This window comes from Saccostrea cucullata, unplaced genomic scaffold (genome assembly GCF_032062105.1).
Source record: "Saccostrea cucullata isolate Sc308-1 unplaced genomic scaffold, CSIRO_AGI_Scuc_v1 ctg64, whole genome shotgun sequence".
Lineage (NCBI taxonomy): Eukaryota > Metazoa > Mollusca > Bivalvia > Ostreida > Ostreidae > Saccostrea > Saccostrea cuccullata.
The window spans coordinates 77,177-99,108 of NW_026937285.1; the positions used below are offsets into that span (position 1 = coordinate 77,177).

The 21,932-nt window shown below is 32.8% G+C and overlaps 1 protein-coding gene across 3 annotated transcripts in view; it reads left to right on the forward strand.

Moving 5' to 3' along the window:
* LOC134247716 (deoxynucleoside triphosphate triphosphohydrolase SAMHD1-like) overlaps positions 1 to 21,932 on the forward strand; it is a 39,028-nt gene that overhangs the window by 5,816 nt on the left and 11,280 nt on the right. For 2 of the 3 annotated variants that reach the window (XM_062730047.1, XM_062730049.1), the window contains exons 2-11: positions 3,743 to 3,794; positions 5,485 to 5,594; positions 7,395 to 7,468; positions 8,013 to 8,173; positions 9,596 to 9,729; positions 13,578 to 13,648; positions 13,754 to 13,891; positions 14,041 to 14,094; positions 14,184 to 14,369; positions 15,367 to 15,458. In XM_062730047.1, the coding sequence (XP_062586031.1) occupies positions 7,409 to 7,468; positions 8,013 to 8,173; positions 9,596 to 9,729; positions 13,578 to 13,648; positions 13,754 to 13,891; positions 14,041 to 14,094; positions 14,184 to 14,369; positions 15,367 to 15,458 (896 nt within the window). In that variant the 5' untranslated portion in view covers positions 3,743 to 3,794; positions 5,485 to 5,594; positions 7,395 to 7,408. The remainder of the gene's footprint in view (positions 1 to 3,742; positions 3,795 to 5,484; positions 5,595 to 7,394; positions 7,469 to 8,012; positions 8,174 to 9,595; positions 9,730 to 13,577; positions 13,649 to 13,753; positions 13,892 to 14,040; positions 14,095 to 14,183; positions 14,370 to 15,366; positions 15,459 to 21,932) is intronic. The other variant, XM_062730048.1, reaches the window with a different exon arrangement.

Sequence of the window (21,932 nt, forward strand, 5' to 3'; positions counted from 1 at the left end):
CTCTGAAATATTTTTGATAGTGAAACATTCAATTTTTATTATATAAACAATGAAACCGAGAGAGTTTCATATATGAACGACACATGAATATATCATTTTTGGGGTAAAACTAAACTTTGGTATTCACAAGTCGATGGCATCTAATGTAATTTAATGATACACATATCTTTTTCTTTTTGTATGTAAAATGATATAATGTATATATTTCGTCATTTGCCATTGTCAAAATCGGAAGGCACTGTAAATAAAAAGTTCACTTCTTAAAGTGAGTATAGTGAAGTACCGTGGGGACGTAGTTCTAATAGTGTAACTTCATATCTCTTTCATGCCGGTGTAAAGACGAATAATGACCGGGGGTCATTTTTCGACAGCGAAAAATGACCCCCGGTCATTGTAAATACAAAAATGACCCTTTTGTCCGTAGAAAAGTGTCACCAATTTAAAATTTGCAGAACCCACGTGAAGAAAAAGATAGAAAAATATCCCTGTGGATTAAAGCTGAAATTTTTAGGGGGAAAAAAAAAATTAGATAAAGAAGCATATTGGCCAAAATGCTCACCTGAGCTTATTTTGAATAAATTGATGATATGTTGATCTCATAACATATGATTATGGCTATATTTTGTGTGCGATGATACAGAATCTAAAGGAGTAAAGATTTATCGAGCCTAAAAAAACATTGTTTTTCGATGGTGGAAATCATCGTATGACAGAAAAAATCAGGTATCACATATTATTATATCCTCCGCTTGAAAAGCGGGAGGTATATAGTGAGGGATTATCTGATACGCTTTATTATATTATTTATAATAATTCTTATATATAAAAAATGTGTTGAAACAGCTATGCCCCTGTATGGCAACATAGCGAAGGTTAAACTTTTCTTAAATGCAATTTAGATATAATGGTACCCAAAGTAGGGTCTTCTCACAAGAAATACAATTGCAAAATAGCAAAGCCCTAGCACCACTTGTTCAAAATTAATGGCTATATATGAAAGGTAGGTCAAACTCAAAGGTCAAAGGTCAAAGTTGATGGTTTCTTAAGAAAGGTTTAATGTAACAAGGATTACATTTGTGAAGTATGAGAGTACTAGTCTCTACAGTTAAAAAGGTATAGCCAAAGTAAATAAAAAATTTGGCATTTTTTTTTTTTTGGTAAAATGGGACAGACTCCAAGGTAAAGGTCAAAAGGTCAAATTTGGTGGTACCCAAAGCAAGGTCTTGTCAAAAGGAATATACACATATTGAATATGAAAGGCATAGCTACAATAAATGAAAAGTTATGGTCAAGGTTAAAGTTTTTGCGGAGAAACAGACCGCCAGATAGACAGAGAGACATACAGATGGACACGATAAAACTATATACCCCCGAATCTTCGATTACAGGGACATAAAAAGAAATGGTCTTCAATTAATTTTTCATATTATGATACAGTATAAGGAAGACGTTACAAAAATGAAAATGTTTGTTCTGATTTTCATATTAAATTCTCTGAAAAATATACTCAGAACTGGGTAAAAGGAGCAGAACTGGAGTAAAACAAGAATTAAGAAATGCAATGAATACTGTGTGCTAAATCAAAAGGTTATGTCTACATGTATAGTTTTTGCATTAGAAATTTTACACTATCCCATTGCTTTACAGAGTCATTGTGTACCCCCTTACTTATTTAGGAGGAAGTCGATTATCATCAAAAGCAACAAAAAAAAACAAAAAACAAAAACAAAACTACCCTACCTTTATTTTTCTATAAGAAGGGACTAAAAATAAGCTTAAAATAATCTACTATAATTATTCTACTAATTTTACACTGTTACTTTGTCACAATACTTTCAAGTATACCCCCACCAACATTTAAAGTATGCTTTAATCATGGCGAAGTAAATTATGATTATATATACTTAACTTCATTTCAATATTTTATCTAGAGCCTCTTTCAGTATTATTGAAAGGTATAGAATTTTATCTATATTTTTGCTTTTCATTTATTTATTTATTTTTTGTTTTGATTTAACGTAATTTTTTTTTTGGGGGGGGGGGTTAAAAATTTCCTCCTCTTTTATTGTCAAGAGGGATTTGCCAAACTTATACAAGCTTAAAATTGAAATAAAGGAAAAAAATAATTTTTCTATTAAATAGTATTGGAACCTGATTGTTGCATGGTTTGATTTCTAAGAACAAGTGGAATATCATTCTTTAAGCAAACAAAAATAGGAAATTTTATATTGACTATTGAATCTCTTTTACTTTTCATTTTCCAATGGGGGTCAATTTTTTATAGGACTAACATATAAAATAATTACCCCTATGACCCTTTTTCTACAAAAAATGATTTTTTTTACATGTTTTTTTTTTAATTTAAATGCCATTTTCTTTACACCGGGCTTTAACATTCTTTGTAAATCAAGACTTATGTTTCTGAAAATTGAAATTTGAGTTTATTAGATAAAGATATATATTACAGAATGAACACAAAACAGTATATAAGAATTTCATCCATATATACTTGTCTAAATATGTATTTAACAAACATATTATTTGTGTGGATTTTCTACACAAAAAAAAAGTAGCTGTATGACTGAAAAGGTAAATATAATTATAACCATCAAGAGTTTTTCAAAAGGATTATTGATATTATATTATATTATTTATAATGATTTAATTAATTGTTCATAAGAAAAGAAATATGCTGTGATTGATTATATGTGTAGTAACCAACTTTTATATATTTCTCTCTCTCGAGAATTTTTTCATCAGTAAGCTGCAAATTTTGTATATCCGGCATTCAGAGTATTAAAACTTCACAATGTTTTCAATAATTTTTATTCCTAAAGAGATAGAAATTTGACATATATTCTCGATTTTTTGCATTCTTATCAACAATTACGATCATAGAATCATTCAAGTATCATTATTCAATTTTTATCAATTTCCAGATATTTGACTTGTAACAGCTTGGTTTTAAATTACAATCCTTTTAAAATTACACCTATAATGATCATTTGAACAATAAATTATGCTTAGTTATATATGCAACCTTGTAATACGTGTCTAGCCTACAAAAGAATAATACAGCATAACAAGTTTCTATACTGAAAAACAATTCATAAAGACAGAACTGTTTCGCAATTAAATTATTTAAAAAAAGTTGTCTTAGTTTGGACTTCGAAAAAAAACTTTCAAGAATCAAAAATATTAATCTATATCGCTTTGAATATTTAGCTACCAAATTAATGGTTGATGTGCTGATATGTTTTACAATCCCTCTTTTAATAAATATCATGTTACAAGTTATATTTTTAATCTAAATGCCACTTTTAAACTGCGTTTACAAATGACTTATTTAACAATTAAGACTAAATTTTATGTTGCAAAAACATATCGTGCATGTTATGACTGATATTATTGGTTTGTATACCGTATGAACTTAAAGATATGCTGTTTGTACGTATAAACTTTTATTTTTTTTCTCTCTCTTTTCCTCATGTTTTCAATAATTTTTATTCCTAAAGAGATAGAAATTTTATATTTGATTTTTTAATATATAAATAAATTATTCAATTTTTATCAATTTCCAGATAATAACATAAATTACAATATATATATATATATATATATATATATATATATATATATATATATATATATATATATATATATATATATTTTTATTTGATTCGGTATTCAAGTGTAAACTACTTTTAAACTGCGACTGACTACTGACTACTTTTTTTTTCAGATCGATCACTGACCGTTCAGTTTTATAAAAGTTTTATAAAATCAAACAGAAGGTAAGTTTTATAAAGTCGAGGAGAGGAAGAAAGCGATAACTTTTAAAAGATACAAAAACATTAAAATATAACTTCGTCAAAAACTTTCTTTTAAAAAAGAACCCCTATTTTCACAGCCATTGTTTGAAATAGAATTGTTTAACTTGACGTTGAATTTTCTATAATGTTGTGCTGGTCATATTTATATCACAGAGCGTGGCGTAGTAGTTAACCGTCTGATCTAGAGTCGCTGTAGATTCTGGCATGAAAAAGACCCTTTCCTTTTCAATAGCTCAGAGTGCCGAGTATAGGTCAAAAGCTGTATCCAATTTTTCCACGGACCTCTGAAAGCAAGTGGTGAAATCTCCATATGAGTAAAAAATTCTCGAGATGGACACTAAACAATAAATAAATAAATAACTACTAGTATCTCATAGAAGATATTATGGATTTAAAAATCCCTTTAAAACATAAAGATGAAGGTCAAGTGAATATATTAATCAAACACATAATTTTTATTTTTGTTTGCGTTTCACAAATATTTGAATGCTACCTTTGATTCACGAGCCAAAAAAATTAGCTCGATTTCACTATTCTATATAAAAAAAAAACTGATATGATTATATTAATTTCTCGAGAGGGACGTTAAACAATATACAATCAATCCCATTGAAATGTCAAATATACATACGAACATGAAACCAAAACCTTTATGCACAGCTGTTTTAGAACGCAAATACAATGATCAGAAAAAAAAACATTGTAATTTTACTCTTCTAAGTGCAGTTGCGGATCGGTATCTTAGGAATTATCTAGAGATTTTTTTTCCACCTACGAGTGGTTTTGTGAAAATAACTTAAAATTAACGTAAAAGAATCTTACGATATAACTTGAGATTATTTTTAAAAAGGTATGGGTTACCTTTAACCTTCAATGAAATGGACTCTTCATTGTTCAGGTTCTTCAATAACATGTATTGAGGGATATATTTCCTTTATGTTAGAACAATCAAGGTTATCTTATACACATATTTATGGGTGCCAATAGATAAAAACACATATTTATGTTTTCTTGTGCCATTAAAATGTTAAAAGGACAGTTTCAGCTGTTTTTTAAAACCAATTTTAATGTTTACAATTTCTAACTAATGCAATTCTAATGATCAGCAAAAAATTTGAACATCATTTGTTGATTTACAAAAGAAAAACAGAGATTAAAATTCTTCATAATGTAAACAAGACTCGTGTTTTGATTTTGTTAACAAATAGAAAATATTATCGCTAGAAACTGTCTAATCGTATTTAGAATTAACATCTTTATTGAAAATACCGCTTTGAACAAAGATATAGAAGTATATTAAACCCATCTTAAAAAAACATGGCACGGACCCTGTTCACATAACAAAGGTTTGGAGCTCTAAATATGTCTTGTATCTTGACAACTGAAATCAAAATTTCTGATGATCATTAAAAACATCTTGGTTAAAGATTTGTAAGCATGAATTTTTTTGCTGAAACTGTGTCTATCTCCCTTTAAAAGTAGTAGATTTGATGTTTCAGAGGTCCGTGTTTGCTCTGCTCCGATTTTGTATTGTTTTATTGACTTTGATATTGAATACTGTTCGTTATCTCCATATCCATCTGTTAGAAATCGATATCTGATTCTGCAAGTCAAAACATGCATTTCCTTTAGAACCACTAATTCATTTAAGGGGTTTTTCCAACTATGTTGTTAACAACAAAATCAAGAAAGAGAAGGTGATCCTGCATTGTGGATATTTGCACTTTTCTGAAGAAAAACAACTAACACCAAAAAAGAAAGGTGAGCTTGTTATAATTATACAAATTGAAATGACAAGTTTTAAGGAATTCCAAAAACTGTAGAAGTATTATTAAAAGAGTTCTATTAAACTAGTCAGAATTAAAATTTTTGATTAGAGAGCAACCGACCCCGAAGTACTGTTAAAACTGTTTTCTGCAATTGAGCACGTGCAAGTTTTTAAAAACTATTATATATCAAATATTGATAATTAATTGTATACTAATTTCAGTTAGTATTATTCTGTTTTGGTGTAAATTGTATCTGGAATCTATGGCAGTTAAAAATGATACGAATTTTGAATGAAAAAATCTCGTTCAAACATTTGATGTAAGTGGCTACTATTCTGTATGTAGGAGACCTCTTAGTGTTTTCTTTTTAACAAAGGATTTTCCCGCACTTTGTCGGCTTGTAAAAGATCCCTCTCATCCTAATTTGAAAACAACTCATGATCAGTCTACGGGGCCAAAAAATGAGATGAACTCACTTTTGATCTCCGTCTCACTTTTTCAAAAGGGGTTAATGTTGGAAAAGTGAGATTAAGACCAAAAGTGAGCTTGTCTCACTTTTATGGCCCCGAATCCAAACATTAGTATATTTTTTAAAAGTTACAATTTTCCTACGATATAAAGATGAAAAGTGGCTGACCGACAAAATTATAATATTATAATAAATAAAATAATATAAATTTAACATTACTCTGATTAATGACATATTTTAAAAAAGAACTCTAATTATGCAAAAAAAAAAAAAAAGCCAAAGATTGAGTTGATACAATGGTTTCGAAAATTCTTCCACCACAAAACCTGATCGGTATATAGGATAAAGATTTAGAAGTTTTATGGTTACCAGTCATTTGACTTTTGCGAAGACACTGACTTTCACAGTTGACAACTTACTTTTACACCAGGAAAATATACGGGAGTTCTTTTGTGAAAAAATATTGATCTTAACATTTAACAAAACGATAATAAGGGTTATTTCAGATATCTTATGTTGTCTAGGAAGGAAACGGCAACATTCCTACGTACCCTCCACACCCTCCATTCCAGTCTTGACTAATTCCTGCCGAATTTTCCGACCGAAAGTTGGCTTCTTCTTAATATCATTTATTAAGTTATTGAAAATAAACGGATATATTAATTCTCGTGAATAAAGTATCTAAATAAATTTTATCCTGCCATCAATTATATTTTATTGTTTGATAAATTATTTCAAAGTCCCGAATACAACCACTTTCACCTTAGTGGATGTTTTTTATCTATATCAAATTCCGTACCTCCGTACATGACACAGGTTTAAATGTCCAAGTAAGCCGTCAACTGTACAGTATCTTCGCAAAAGTCGAGTTATTTTACAGTAAATCTGAAATGTATATAACCGTGTATTGTAATGATTGATCGATTGCAAGTCATTTGTTTTACGTACAATTCAATTCATTTTGGAAGGTTTCTTTTCATTTGTTAACGGAAGTCAAATTATTTATGCCATTTTATTAATTGATAATATTTTTATGATGCAGTCTACAATAATAATACAATGATAATAACTTTTACTATCCTGAATAAGGTATAATAACCCCGGATAAATGTTTCATTTAAAAATTGTGCATGGTTTTTTTAGTTAGTTCTTTTGTCCCACCTCAATGGGCGGAGTTTGGGTAATGTACAGATAACCCACAGTTTTAACGAATGAAATCACAGCTTACTATGGTACAATGTAGAGTAAATCAAGATGACGAGATTATACTCAATGTTCTAACTCTGTTACTATGAAATAATTCTTTTTTTTTTTAAATTTTAGCTATTAAAAAAACCATGGAAGACGAACCATCAACCTCAACAAAGACATCGAAATATTCAAGGCATCAATCGAAAGTATGATATACTAAAGCTTAGAGATGAAATATTAAATTTATTTTCTGACCTAATAAGATCGATTTTGGATATCTTTCAATGTTCATATTAAAACTACATTGTTAGAGTCAAAGTTGCGCATGGACGTTTTTAAAGTAATCAATGTATTGCTTTAATATCAAGTATTCAATAAAACTTTTGTTAAATTTGTGTTAACTTCTCTGTACAAGTACAAGATACTTGGATCTACATGTATTGTATATCACTTAAAATGCGAAAGATTAGAGACAATACCATATATCGGGTTTTTTTCGCGTGTTGGAAATTTTGCGAAAAAGGGGTAGATTAGTACAGTTTATATTTTGCATAAGTTATTTTTTACGATTGAAATTTTTTTGTTTAAAATGGTAATGTTTTTATGTCACATTATAGCTGATATAATTTCTGCGTGTTTTATATTTTGCGAATTAAAAATCATCGCAAAAAATGCTAAAAATAGATCACGGCGAAAAAACCGGATGTACGGTATCCATTATGCAGCAGATCTGTGTTTGTTGTCTTTCAGATTTTCAATGATCCTATATGGGGTCCAATCGAGCTGAATCCTGTTTGTGTGAAGATTATTGACACACCTGAATTTCAACGGCTGAGATTCATAAAACAACTTGGAGGCTGTTCGTTTGTCTATCCTGGTGCAGTTCACACACGATTCGAACACTCCATTGGGTATATCTCCTCTCTCTCTCTCTCTCTCTCTCTCTCTCTCTCTCTCTCTCTCTCTTCTACAAGGGGTAATCCAACTTATACTCATGGACTTATGGTACCCTTTCTAAGGAAGACAATCTTCAAAATTATATGTTAGCTTTGAATATTTTTAATATCCCAAAGATCCAAAGTGAATTTGAACTACAATATCCATATTGAATTCCGAAACTTTACATCGAAAAGATGCTTGAGTTTCTGATTGACAATATCTATGTTGATTTTGAAGACCAGGTCTTCCAACAATCTATTGGAATTCCCATGGGTATCAATAACTCTCCGTTATTAGCAGACCAATTTTTGTATTCATATGAAGCAGAAGTTGTCTAAATCTAAAATGCGTGAAATGAAAAGAAGAAAACACTTGTTGTTGTCTTCAATTCGATATTTAGATATATCAACGACATATTGTCAATTAATAATGTTATTTTCCATTCTTATGTCGATACGATATATCCTGGTGAGCTTGCGATAAAAGATACCATAGATTCTGACACACCTGTTTCATATTTGGATATTTTACTTGAAAAAGACGTTAATGGTAACCTTACAACCATGCTCCATCATAAATGGGATGAATTTAACTTTTCAATCCTTACTTATGCAGTAATATATCTTTATCATGATCAACTGCATACGAAGTTTATATATCTCAGTTGTCAGCAAATACAATTTATCATATAGTTGAATGCTGTCTGAAGTTCTTCATATTAATTGTTAGTCCATTTTTTTTTTTACTGAATTAACGAAGAATTTTTCGTTATTTCCCGGTCATGACAAGGAGCACACAGCAGATGTGACCGATCGGCAGGGGGATGCTCGCTCCTCCGACAAATGGAAAGACGAACAAAGCCCCCCCCAAAAACTATGCATCTCCGAATGTACGCTAACGTAGGCAAAAAAAAATCACCAAAAGAAATATCTGCAGGAGTTTGTATGAATGCAACGGCATTAATGCTGACAGACGTCTAACAATATTGTGGGTTATACAAAACTGTATCACACGATGACATATCTGTCGAATAAAAACTAGTTGCTGTTAAGACATCCTTTTATGAAAGGATAAAACGACAAAATAGATGTAATGATGTTGAGAAAATGATTTCTCTTATATTATATTATATACGCAATGTATTTTTGGCGTCCTTTCGCTGTCTGCTCCGGTTGAAAATAAAGCTTTTTGAAGCTTGATAATTTCATATTTTTTTTACGACTGCATTTTCCTAAAAATTGATAAACAATAACAAAAAAAAGGAAATTTTTTACTTTATTATGCAAATTAAGGTATTGATATAGAGGTTGTCCTTGAACATACTAGTAGATGTCGAAATCTGTGTATTGTTATCTGTGTATCATTATGTTTTTTGTTACCTTTGTCTATTACAGAACCTCGTATCTAGCAGGATGTCTGGTTCGAAATCTTAAAAAAAAGTTGAAGAAACATAATCCAGAATATAATATCAAAATAAAGGACAAAGATATTCTTTGTGTGGAGATTGCTGGACTTTGCCATGATTTAGGTAATAATGCTCTTAGGATATCAAATGAGGAAAATTGATATTTTTTCTTAGCCATGTAAAATTATGAGTTTAAAGGGGCACCTTTTTATTTGTTAATGTGAGAATGTCTGAGAATGAGAAGCACCTTATCGCAGCTTCAATGGCAATATTCTAATCAAATGTAATTTGTGTTGTAGTTTCGACCAAGAATGAAGTATGGATATATATTATACTTTCATGTAAATTAGTTGAATCTGATTGGTCGGGAGACATTTGTTAAAAAACACAGGCACTATTACCCGCTGAATAATGAAGCCACGCCCTCCAGCGAGGCAACAGTCAACATTGCTTGACGACGGGTAAAAAAAGCGACTGCGCAGAATTTATGCGCGCACGGTTTACTGTTATATGTATTTGTATTAAACATTCAGTATATTATAATAAATATTGCATGTAGTTGAGTGTAACATTGAAAATTTTCACCCCAAGAAAACCATTGTCAACCGGGGCTGCGCCTCAACTACATGCAATATTTATATGATATAATTTAGCATATGTTACTTGGTGTATTTAACTAATTGAGTTTAATAAACTAAAGGTATTGTGAGCACTGAGCTTTCTAAATAATACCCCCACCTCCCATATGATTATAACTGCGAAGTCTCTATTTTGCTCTGGGCGACCTCGAAATTAGTGTCAGATCAAAAAGTAAAACAGAAGGTGCTCAATAGCATTATGTAAAAAGAATAATTATGTGAAAGTATTAAAATATTTATTCAGTGGCATAGGAAAAGTTGCGGATAAGAGATGGGTACCCTTCATAGTATAGAAAGAATGGCAGTGTCCATGTTTTGCTACGGGGATCCAAAATATATTTTCAATCAAAAAGTTAAATAGGTAACAAGCGCATTATGTAATAAAAGTCTCATTAAATGAAATTAAATTTTATTAAATTGTATAATAGGGGTTGCGGATAATATACTGAAAGGAAAAAGAAACGCATAATTAACATAATATGCTAAAAAAATTGACTATGTGGCCGAAAATTATGAAAATTGGTCAGATGTATATTTGTTACTTTGCACTAAAATTGATGGCAAAAACTACTCAACCATAAAATGTATGGCGTCACGTAGGGGAAGTGATAAAAAGCGAAAAACACTTGTATGTTGATGATGACAATTGTGTGACCACATTTCGTAGTGCTTAACATTAGAATTAAAGTTAAGATATCGTTTTTGCTTAGTTGCAGTCAGTATAAATTTCTTGCAATCATGGTATGGATGACGGAATTTACATTGGGTTTAGTAAGTGAATTGCATAAGTGAATAAAAAAGGCAACAACATGTTGCTGTGCAGTTTGTTTTTTACTTTTCAACCAAAGTTTTTTAAGTTGTCAGAGAGTAACTTAAGTTTTTCAACCAACCATGACGGTGACGTCGGCGCGTAACAACGTCAAATCAAGATAGGGCTTTTCATCATGCTACCTCGGTTATTGTCAAGGCATTATCACTTCAACCGGTATTTATACAGCAGACAATCATACTCATCTTAGTACTGACAGAAACTCACTGCTCTAATTTGTTGTGAAAAACTGGCAACTTTATACTTCGATTTTACTCTCATACTCACACGTACGCGTCGTATACGTAATGTTTTTGACACTTTCACACAGGGAAAATGTAGCCAGTGTCAGTGTTTGTCAAAGCAAGTTTGTTATTCTGGTTTAAACCACGACGGATACACGTGTATTAGATTTAGGCAAATTCCCAAATGTGCAAAAATGCACAACTCACTCGATATTGGTTTTGCTAAAAAATGGCAATGAAAATTAAAAGGGGTCATATTTTGTCATGAAACATGCATAGGGTTCCCCTTGATAACAAGTGACGTCATTTCAATCTCGCATTGTATGGAAATTCGTAAAATTAAAAATATAATAATTAATAAAAGGATTTGGGTCAAATTGAACTGTACCTCGATGATGTTGAACTGGAATAGCAGGTAACAGGGAAACTAAGGAAGTTACAGTGGATAGTGACTCTGAGTCAGGTGCCTTCTCGACAATGGCGACATCATGTTCAGAACGTGGCGGTGCATGAGTTGCTACAGCTACTCAATGGTTTTAGGCCTGGATACGGAACTTCTTGTGATTTTACTGATTTATCTGGAATAAGGTCTCCTGGCCTTCTATAAGCTCTTGATACACGTAACATATTTACTTGTATTTGACAATAAATGAGCAGATGATGATCGATTAATTCTTTTTAAAAAATGTTGGCGTCTGCTTCATTCAAATTACAAATTAAAAAAGGAATATTCTAGAGGACATGCGCATGTAAGAAATATCAAGAACTTTTGAGCACCGAGCCCCATGATTTATGAAGTTCAATGTTAAGAAACTCAGAGTTATCTATCTTTGCATGTAAAAAAATTAAGCTGCATGAAACATATTGGATAAACCCCATTATTGTCAAGGCATTATCACTTCAACCGGTATTTATACAGCAGACAATCGTACTCATCTTAGTACTGACAGAAACTCTCTGCTCTAATTTGTTGTGCAAAACTGGCAACTTTATACTTCGATTTTACTCTCATACTCACACGTACGCGTTGTATACGTAATGTTTTTGACATTTTCACACAGGGAAAATGTAGCCAGTGTCAGTGTTTGTCGAGACTTTCTTACAAACATTTACGTGTACCAAACCAGCTTGATTCTGTAAATTCTATCCTAAATCGAGAAATTGTGAGATTCATTATGCGGGGGATTTTTTTGCTTTGGTATAATACAGCTACTCTCAACCTTTAAAACTGTATCGTTGAAAGGCCTGAATAATAATCCTATGAGAAAGATAAATGCTCTTGTGAACTCAAAATCAAGTTGAGATTGTGAAAATCAAGGCTGTTAATGATGCGCAAGGGAGATATTGAAAATTTTTATTTTAATGGGGGGGGGGGGGGGAGGGTAATCGACATATCAATTTTAATAACTCAGGAATTATCAGTCAAAGTCACACAAGAAGAAGAAGGTATGGTTTTAGCTTTATTGTGCCCTAAAATTGTAATGTCATCAAAAAGTCTTGAAACTGGCTAAAATATTAGTCAAGTATATGAATGTGATAAAGCAGGAAAGAATATGGCACTAAGGATTACCATTCTGCAAATATGACGTCATTAATGTGATGCATTTCTGTATTTTTAACAGAAAAAGCCTCAAATTTGCCAATTCAAGGGTAATTTTCCTTTAGAAAATACTGTCCGCAGCCGTCGCCCACTTTCATTTTTTGATATGGTGTGAAAAAAAAAAAACAATAAAAAATCACATATCTTAAATCCTTGTGGGCGATGCCTGTGGATTAAATTTTCTGAATTAAAATTCCATTGAAAATTGGTCTTCTGTTACTTTTGAAGAAAATACTGGAAAATGCACATGTTTATGACGTCACCATTAGCATTTAAAAACACATGTGAGAAAAATGATTTGTATGATTTTTCTGCATGGGATTTTAATGATTCAGAAACACAACAAATTAAACTGATCTTTACTGTTAATCTTATTTTCCCTCGGTATCTCTGAAACGGAATGAGCTCTCTAATTCACAGCCACGTAGCATCGTTTTGAAAGTGGGGGGGGGGGGGGAGCCAGACAATTTTTTTTTACTTACCCTGACTTACCTGGAGAAGAACTTTGACAAGCAAAAAAAAAATTGCCCAAACTCGAAAATCCTATTTCGGGGGGGGGGGGGGGTCAACAAGAGTCAATAAGCAGTCAATTTTAAAACCACAGTTCAAAACTTGGTCTTGCAAACAAAATAAGTATATGTACAAATTTAATAAAGTATTTTTAACATCATTCTTTACAGGTCATGGGGCATTCTCGCACTTGTTTGATCAGCTGTTCATCCCTAGAATAAGAAGAGATTCAGATTGGACGGTCAGTGCACATTTGGAAATTTATTATTTTTCCAATGCTTTTATTTTTTTAAAAAATATATCTTATTAAACCGTGCGATTTCTTCAATTGAATATTTTATTACAGCACGAGAAAGCTTCCGTTGATATGATGTTCAGGATTTTCGAAAATAACAAGGATCTTACAGAAATCGCTGACAAAGAAGATCTAAAGCTAGGGCCTAAATCTAACGATAGAAATTTTATTGAGGGCTTAATACGTGGGGTATTTTGTATTCATCACATATGAGTTGCAAACTGAAACACCTACACTGTTAATTCTTTCTAATATAGATTTGTGTATTAAGTAGTACTTATTTTCAATATAACTTTTTACATCACCAAATATTATAAATATGATTAAACAATTTTCAGAAGAAAAGTGCGGGGGAAACAGGGAGAGAAGAGAAATTGGACTTTCTTTATGAGGTAATTTTCTCGAAAAAAAATGGCCTTACAAGAATTCATTGTTTGGTTTTTTGTGGGGAAAATTGTTATACAAGATTTTTGATTTGCAGATAGTGGCTAATGAAAAGAACAAAATTGACGTGGATAAATGGGATTACTTCTCTAGAGACTGTCATATGCTGGGCATGAAACATAACTTTCAGGTTATGCGTAGCATAATGCTGGCTCGTGTTATTAAACACAAACATAGCGAAGATGACAATAAATACCAGTATCATATTTCCTTTCCTTTATCGGTAAGTTGCTTGTAAAAATATTATTCTCTGTACTGTGAGAAAGAGCTGTATGTGGTATAAGTATGATTGCCCCCATACAAGTCAACAAATTTTGAAAATTTCTTGATATATGATACATATATATATATGTGTATGTATGTTGTATGAAAAATCTTAATTGATGAAAAATATAATAATTTCGAAGTACTGTAGTTTGTTGGCAATTTTTTCCTTTGACGTCACATACTATTTGGATTTTTTAAATTTTCTGACAAAATGGGCAAAATTTGTTAATTTTTAGTATGTAATTTATAGAGCGCAAAATTTGCTCCATAACACTATTTACACATTTTACTGATATTATCATTCTACATATAATTATACAAAGCACTGAGTTGGAGCACACCGTCGCTCAGTAATTTTCAAACAATATATTGACACGAGTAATATACACATTTGCCCATGTAAATCATGGATATTTTGAATTTACTTCATTTTTCTGACGTCATATCTATCATTTGACGTCATGACTGATGAAAATATTTAATGTTTTAAATTCTATAAATATCCCCCTGGCATATGCATAGAACATATAGTATCCAAAACTCCGTCACTATAAGCTAAAAAACATCCCGCATGTCTTTTCAAATTATATTTCGATTTATGTCTTGTTTGCTAAACATAGTAACAAACCTGAACATTGTTTTAAGTGGTACAAAGAAAAAAGTGCAGTTTGTTTTGAGGCATTTTTGAACTTTGCTGTCAGAGTAGCTTTGAATTTGATTATAAATTTTCGGCTTGCAAAAATGACGTCACAATCGCATTCGTTTACAAACAGCGCGGTATTTACCGAAAGTGACGGAGTTAGGGAGGTTTGATGATTTAGGTCTATTTGTTCGTCAAAGATTGATTTGGGGGACAAACATTGGTCATTAAAATATATTCCTTTACAATGCATTTATTTAAAAAGCTAATTCATTATTTATATACAAATACATGTATATCGTTTATCTTTCAGGAATACATGAACATTTTTGATATGTACCATGCACGCTATACCCTACATCGTCGTGCTTACCAGCACCCGGTCAACAAAGCTGTTGAACTAATGTTAGTTTTGTTTCAGTAATTATACTCAAAGTATATAATTTTTGCAAATAATCGGCCATCTTAGACCACGTTTATTACAATCAATGTTTTGTTATGTATCATTAAAGCAAAACGTTCACCTACATAATGTGCAACAGGTATTTTTCTCCCATTAAATGTCGTATGAAATAAAGGGTCATAAAGGGTTAGAATACTAATTTATTTCCTAAAATTGGAACTTTTTCAAAAGTAATGTTAAGGGGGATGTCCGGCCAAATTTAGTGAAGTGAGAACAAAATGTAAACATTTCTTCAAATGGCTAAAATACATTATATTTTGATCAAATTTTAAGTCCTTATGATAAAGATACAATAAATATGCATAACTGAATGCATGTTGTGTATATATAATCTATACTTTTGCAGAAAAATGCTTTTGATATGCTCTTTAGAACTGCACAGCTACAGAATTCAGCAGAGCCTTAAAAATCCAAAAAAATATGCAAACTGTGCATTAATGTTCTCTCTACAACCATTTGTTAAGAAAATGTCTAAATTTTGTACTTTTAAATGATAATTTCAAGTTCAAAACAAGGTACCCTTGTCTTCAAAAAGAGTGCAAAGAACCATGAAAGTAGTTCATGGATAGCAGCACGTGGTCTATTTTTAGCACAGAATTTTGTTTTCCAGAATTCTTCTTAATATGGAGGGACATAACAATCTTTAAATGTAGAAGAGAATTACAGTTGCAAAATATTTCAAATAATATGAACACTTTTAAGAGAGGAAAGGTGTTATAGTGTTGCTTGAAGTAATTTATTTAGTATTATAATTATCGAACAGTTGTTAAATAGTGTACGTATTGATATAAAAAAAATCTTAAAGTCTTTGATTCCAGGTAAGGAAAAATAAGCACCATCAAAGTTAAAAATTAAGAGTTTGTAAGTTTGCCATAGATAACTTACTAGTATATTATCTATCAAAATTTTAATTATCATCTATGAAACACAAAGAAATAAGACACATATAATCGATATGAATGACCTTGTTTTAATACCTACTAGTACGAGGAGTGATCAAAAAGTTCGAACTATCTCTATATCTACAAAACCACAATTCAGATTAGAAACATAGCCAAACACAAGTTCTATAAATAGCATATGCTGAAGTTTTGCTCCTTGTTTATGATGTCACAATCTGAAAATGACGTCATGCAGGTACTTGTGACGAAAATTCTATTTGCCCATATTGTCAAAATTAAAATTTTATAAAGTAAAGAAAAAAATCAACATAATTAGATATTTTATACCATCTTTAAAATGACGTTTGTTGGTCCTCCCAACTCAGGGAAAAATTATTGGGTCCGTATTTATAGGTGAGAAAGAAATTCCTAAAAAATTCAAACATAATTGTTGACGGAAGAAAAAGAAAAAAATATCGTGTAATGGGATGTAAAAAAAAAAATGAGTCGGGCCATTTCCAGGCAGTAGATCGGGAGAGTGGGAAACCAAATATTTTTATAACAAGTGGTCTTATAAGGCTAGTACATATTCCATCACGTACTTAGTAATGCAAAATTTTTTAATCTTTTGCACTATTTTGAAAAACAAACATAGGATTTTCGGGGGGGGGGGGGGGGGGCTCTCACTTTTTTGCGATGATAGACATAGCATACGCAATGGACCTTTCTTTGCAAACATTGTACTCGCTTCTAAATTTCAAAGAAACAACTTAATATATTTTATCAAGCTTCGTATGTTCAATGAGCGAGAGCTTACGACGTTGTCAACATAATGAGACATGATGCGTTTTTATGTCCAAATATTACTCCATACAATGTGTTGGTCATTGCAAACAATCTAGCTATTTATGTGAGGTGCTTGAAGGAAATCCTATAGCTGTCTATTTTTTCTATCTAACTTCTAAACAAAATATACATATGTACCAATTTTCGAATGTAAGACATGTAATTACAATTTGTTTTTCATGCACCGCATACTGTTTAACATTTTCAAATTAAATGCTAAGCATTCTCCTTGCAGTGCCCAATTTGAAAATAACTTCTATCGCCACAGAAAAAAGACCCGCCGTAAACACATATGTTTAGGACATTTATATCTTTTTTTCTTGAGTTTTAAAGAAACCAACAAATTATCAAGACTTGTTCCATGAAAAATTAAATACAATCATGGTAATAAACGGATCTATCCACAGCAGATATATGCACATGCCAACCACGTGCTCAGTGGAATAATTTTAACGAGGAAACTCGAACTGTTAACAGAACAGTTTTTCCCGATTTGCTGGAGTGGGGTTAAAATCGCGTTTTTTCATTAATCAGATGATGCGATGCAACAAATAAAAGTAGTAAGTAATATAACCTATTAATTCTTACTTAGTGATTTCTTGTCTTGATGTTATTATGGTCGCATTTATTATAAAATCAATGTTATTCGAACTCTGTGTGACAGAGGAATGGCGGACGAAATAAACACATTGCCTCAGGAAGACACCCATATGAAAAATCAAATTTTCAAGAATTATGGATAATGACAAGAAAAAAGCGAAACAAATGGTTGTAGCCATATTATCAATGAATCAAACTTACACCATTTTCAAGGCATTTATCATCTCGTAAATGCTGTAGCTGCGCAGTTCTAACATGATTAATTTCCTCCTAATTAAAACAAAATAAACTTAATTGTTTACTAATTTTGGTCTCTAACAGTAGGTAATTAATGCATTAGCACTTTGAGTAACTTTGGGCTAGTTTAGTGGAGTATTAAGCGCATTCTTGGTATTTCTTATTTTACACCAGACTAGATCCAATATGGCTTGTACATCCCCCTTAAACAACACATATTCACTATAATGTTATATCAAACACAGAATTTAAATTTTAGATACGAATTTCATTATCAATTATCGAATATCTGAAGAAAAAAAAATTAAATCACATCTCATCGAAAATTTGGATGGAATTGCATATTCGTGCGTGTTGGCACGAAGAAGATCCCTCACTGCCCAAGGGCCCTTAGTGCCGAATATGGGACAAAATGTTTGGCTCTCCACCGTCAAGTGGTGGAGTCTACATTTGAGTGAAAAAATTCTTGAAGGGGACGTTAAACAATATACAATCAATCTAATGTTCTGAACTCTTTATATAGAGTTATTTAATGAGTCTTCTCGTAGGAGTTTTACCTACTTTTATAAAAACTAAATAACCTTGGCAATAACTTATTAATAGGTGGTGCTAAGATTTTATATTTCACGATTGTATTTTTTGTGAGAAGGCCTTACTTTAGATACCAATATACTAGGGCTGTTCAATAAATAATATCCTCGGAGTTCGGAAAGAAGCAAAAGACGCTTTGTAATGAATTAGCCTTCGTGATTTTACTTATTAATCTCTTTTAATTAAAGGTACTTGGACACAGATTTGAAGTTAATATTTTCTGTATAATTTCACGAATTATATATTTAAATAGCATTTCACACAAAATTAATTAAAAATCTTATTTCATTTAAAAGTTATTAAAACTTTAAATTTTTTGGCGGGTTTCATTGACACATCCTTGCATTTTCACAAATTTTAACTTTATTCACAATCCTTAGGAAAAGTGGCAATCTTGTTGTGTATTAATGAGAAATATTAAAACTTAAATCCAGAAAAATAATTTTATTCAGAGTAAAAATGTTAGAAAGCAAAACTCCTTCACAAGTATTGTCATTCCGTTGTGTACAGAGTTTAGCAAATCGAGCACACTTGTGTTATGTACACAGTTTTTGTAAACAAGGCTAGAGCTCTGTTATTGTTGATTGTTTACGATTCACTGGGTGCGTTTAATCGCCAAAGTCTGCTCACCACAACTGTACGGACTGACAATATATTGTGTGTTTGTTGTCCCCCGCTTGAAAAGTGGGGGATATTAATTTGGGTTTGTCCGTCCGTCCGTCCGTCCGTCCGTCTTTCTGTCTGTCTGTAACGCTTTCGTTTCCACACGATATCTCGAGAACCCTTTGAGCGTTTGCAATGAAATTTAGCATAGCAACTTCCTATGGATTAAAGAAGACCCCTATTGATTTTGAGGTCAAAAGGTCAAAGTTCAAGGTCGTAAATTTATACATTCTGTCTGTGTGTAACACTATTATTTCCGGGCGATATTTCAAGAAGATTTTGAGCTTATGCAATGTAATTTTATACCAAAACTCCTTAGGACCTCTCTCACCCCTCTCAAAGTGCCCCGCCCCGTTTGTTTTTATTAGTATTTATAGTATTACATGTCGCTATTTTTAGCACAGGGGCATGAGGAGAGTTATTGCGTATAAAACAGGTTCTCGGCGGACTTTATGTTCTTAATACATCTATTAGAACTGTTTAATAAAGGCTAAATAAATCAAACACCATGGATTGTGTAAAATTTTGAGAATACCGAACATGAATATATACATGTATGTGACTTCAGTTCTGCATATACTTCACTTTATGTAAAGTGAGTCCGTGGTCTGGTGGTATGTCTCTCGCTTCACATGTGAGAGGTCCCGGGATCGGATCTCAGTCGATCCTTTTTTTTTTTTAAAATACTTTTCTTTTTTTTTTTACTAAATGATAGTATTCAGCATGTGAAATGAAAAATTTATGAGGTTATAAAATCATCATTACAGTGTGATAAATATTCCATATAAAAAGAATTATCTATACACATAATAAAGAATAAGCAATCAAATCTTTATATGCATATTGACATACATATATTTTAAGGCTCTTTCACAATTGGCGCACGAGCACTTTGCAACACTTTGCGATCGGAAAACTTTAGCTTCGCACGAGCTCTCGCCGAGCTCTTGCATACGTTGCACGATGCTTCGCGTTCGTTGTATGCGTTTTAGTGGTCGCATCAAGTCTCCTCAAAATAGTCGACATGCACACTATTCAGACGCGACCAAATGCGATCCACATTTATCGCAATTCAACGCACGAATATTAGTACGAGCGTCTTACAACGTTTTGTGTACTCGCAAGAGTGATGCACGATTTATAAAGGTCGTAAGATGAATCGCAGCTGGAAATGCGTGCGACCATGAGACTGTTGCTCAACGTGTCTCATGTAATCTTGCAACGTTTTACTATGCACGATTTATCATCTTCAATTTCCCGTGCTTTGCCACGAGTATATGTAAACCCTGTATAAGCATCTCTGTTTCAGACCACAATTGACCATGGATGCTGCTTCACCAATACCTCCTCGCCGTCTGCTTGGTATACTGAATCTCCGAATACAACTCCAAGTACTACAGCAAAGACATATGGTCGTGCAGGCGTTACTTATTCTTCGTCTACAAAGACAAGGAAGACATAAAAGACGTTGGTGGGTTAAGCCATAGATTGAGAGGCGCATATTATTTGGCCAGTATGAAACATTGATGAGGGAGATAGAGAGAGAATGCCAGGGGGACTTTTTGAACTATATGAGAATGCCACCAGTCATGTTTTACGAGCTACTGCAGCGCATTACTCCAAGAATCCAGAAAAGTGAACGTTACAGACGGCCACTAGAACCTGGACTAAAGGTGGCTATTACCATCAGGTATATAGTGACAGGAAACAGCTACAAGAACCTCCAGTATTCCTTCCGTGTTGCGCACAACACCATATCAATGTTCATCCCAGAGGTGTGCCAGGCCATCATTGACGAGTATGAAGACGAAGTGTTTGCCTTTCCAACTAACCCAGATGAGTGGCGAGAAGTGACACAGAAATATGCATGGTGAAAGATGGAATTTCCACCACACATGCGGAGCCCTGGACGGAAAACATGTTGCCATAAGAAACCCACGTCGGTCTGGTACCCTCTACTACAACTACAAAGGGTTTTTCAGCATCCTCCTCCTGGCCTTAGTCGACGCCGATTACAAGTTTACCTGGCCCGACGTTGGTACTCAGGGCTCCTCATCAGACGCCCAGATCTTCAACCATGGCCCACTGAGAAATGGACTGGAAAATGACACTCTTGGCCTGCCAGATCCAGAGCCCCTGCCACATGATGACAGGCCTATCCCGTACTTTTTGGTAGGAGACGACGCATTTCCCCTCAGGTCCTGGATGATGAAGCCCTACTCCAACCGCAACATGACTAACGAAGAAAGGATCTTCAACTATCGTCTGTCCAGGGCTCGTCGTGTGGTTGAGAACACCTTTGGCATCCTTGCACACCGCTGGAGATGCATGCTGGGTACAATGCAGCAGGATCCAGACCGAGCCAAGATCATCGTCATGGCTGCCATATGCCTGCACAACCTGATGAGACTCCGCTATCCTGGCTTGCAGAACAACCACCTGGATCAGGAAGATGAAGCTGGAAACAACATCCCTGGAGCATGGAGAAACGACCGAGTTCTACAAGATGTGGAAGCAGTTGGCAGAGGAAACTTGCCAAATCGGGATGGCAAGAGAATCCCAACCTACCTGAAACATTACTTCAACAGCAACGTTGGG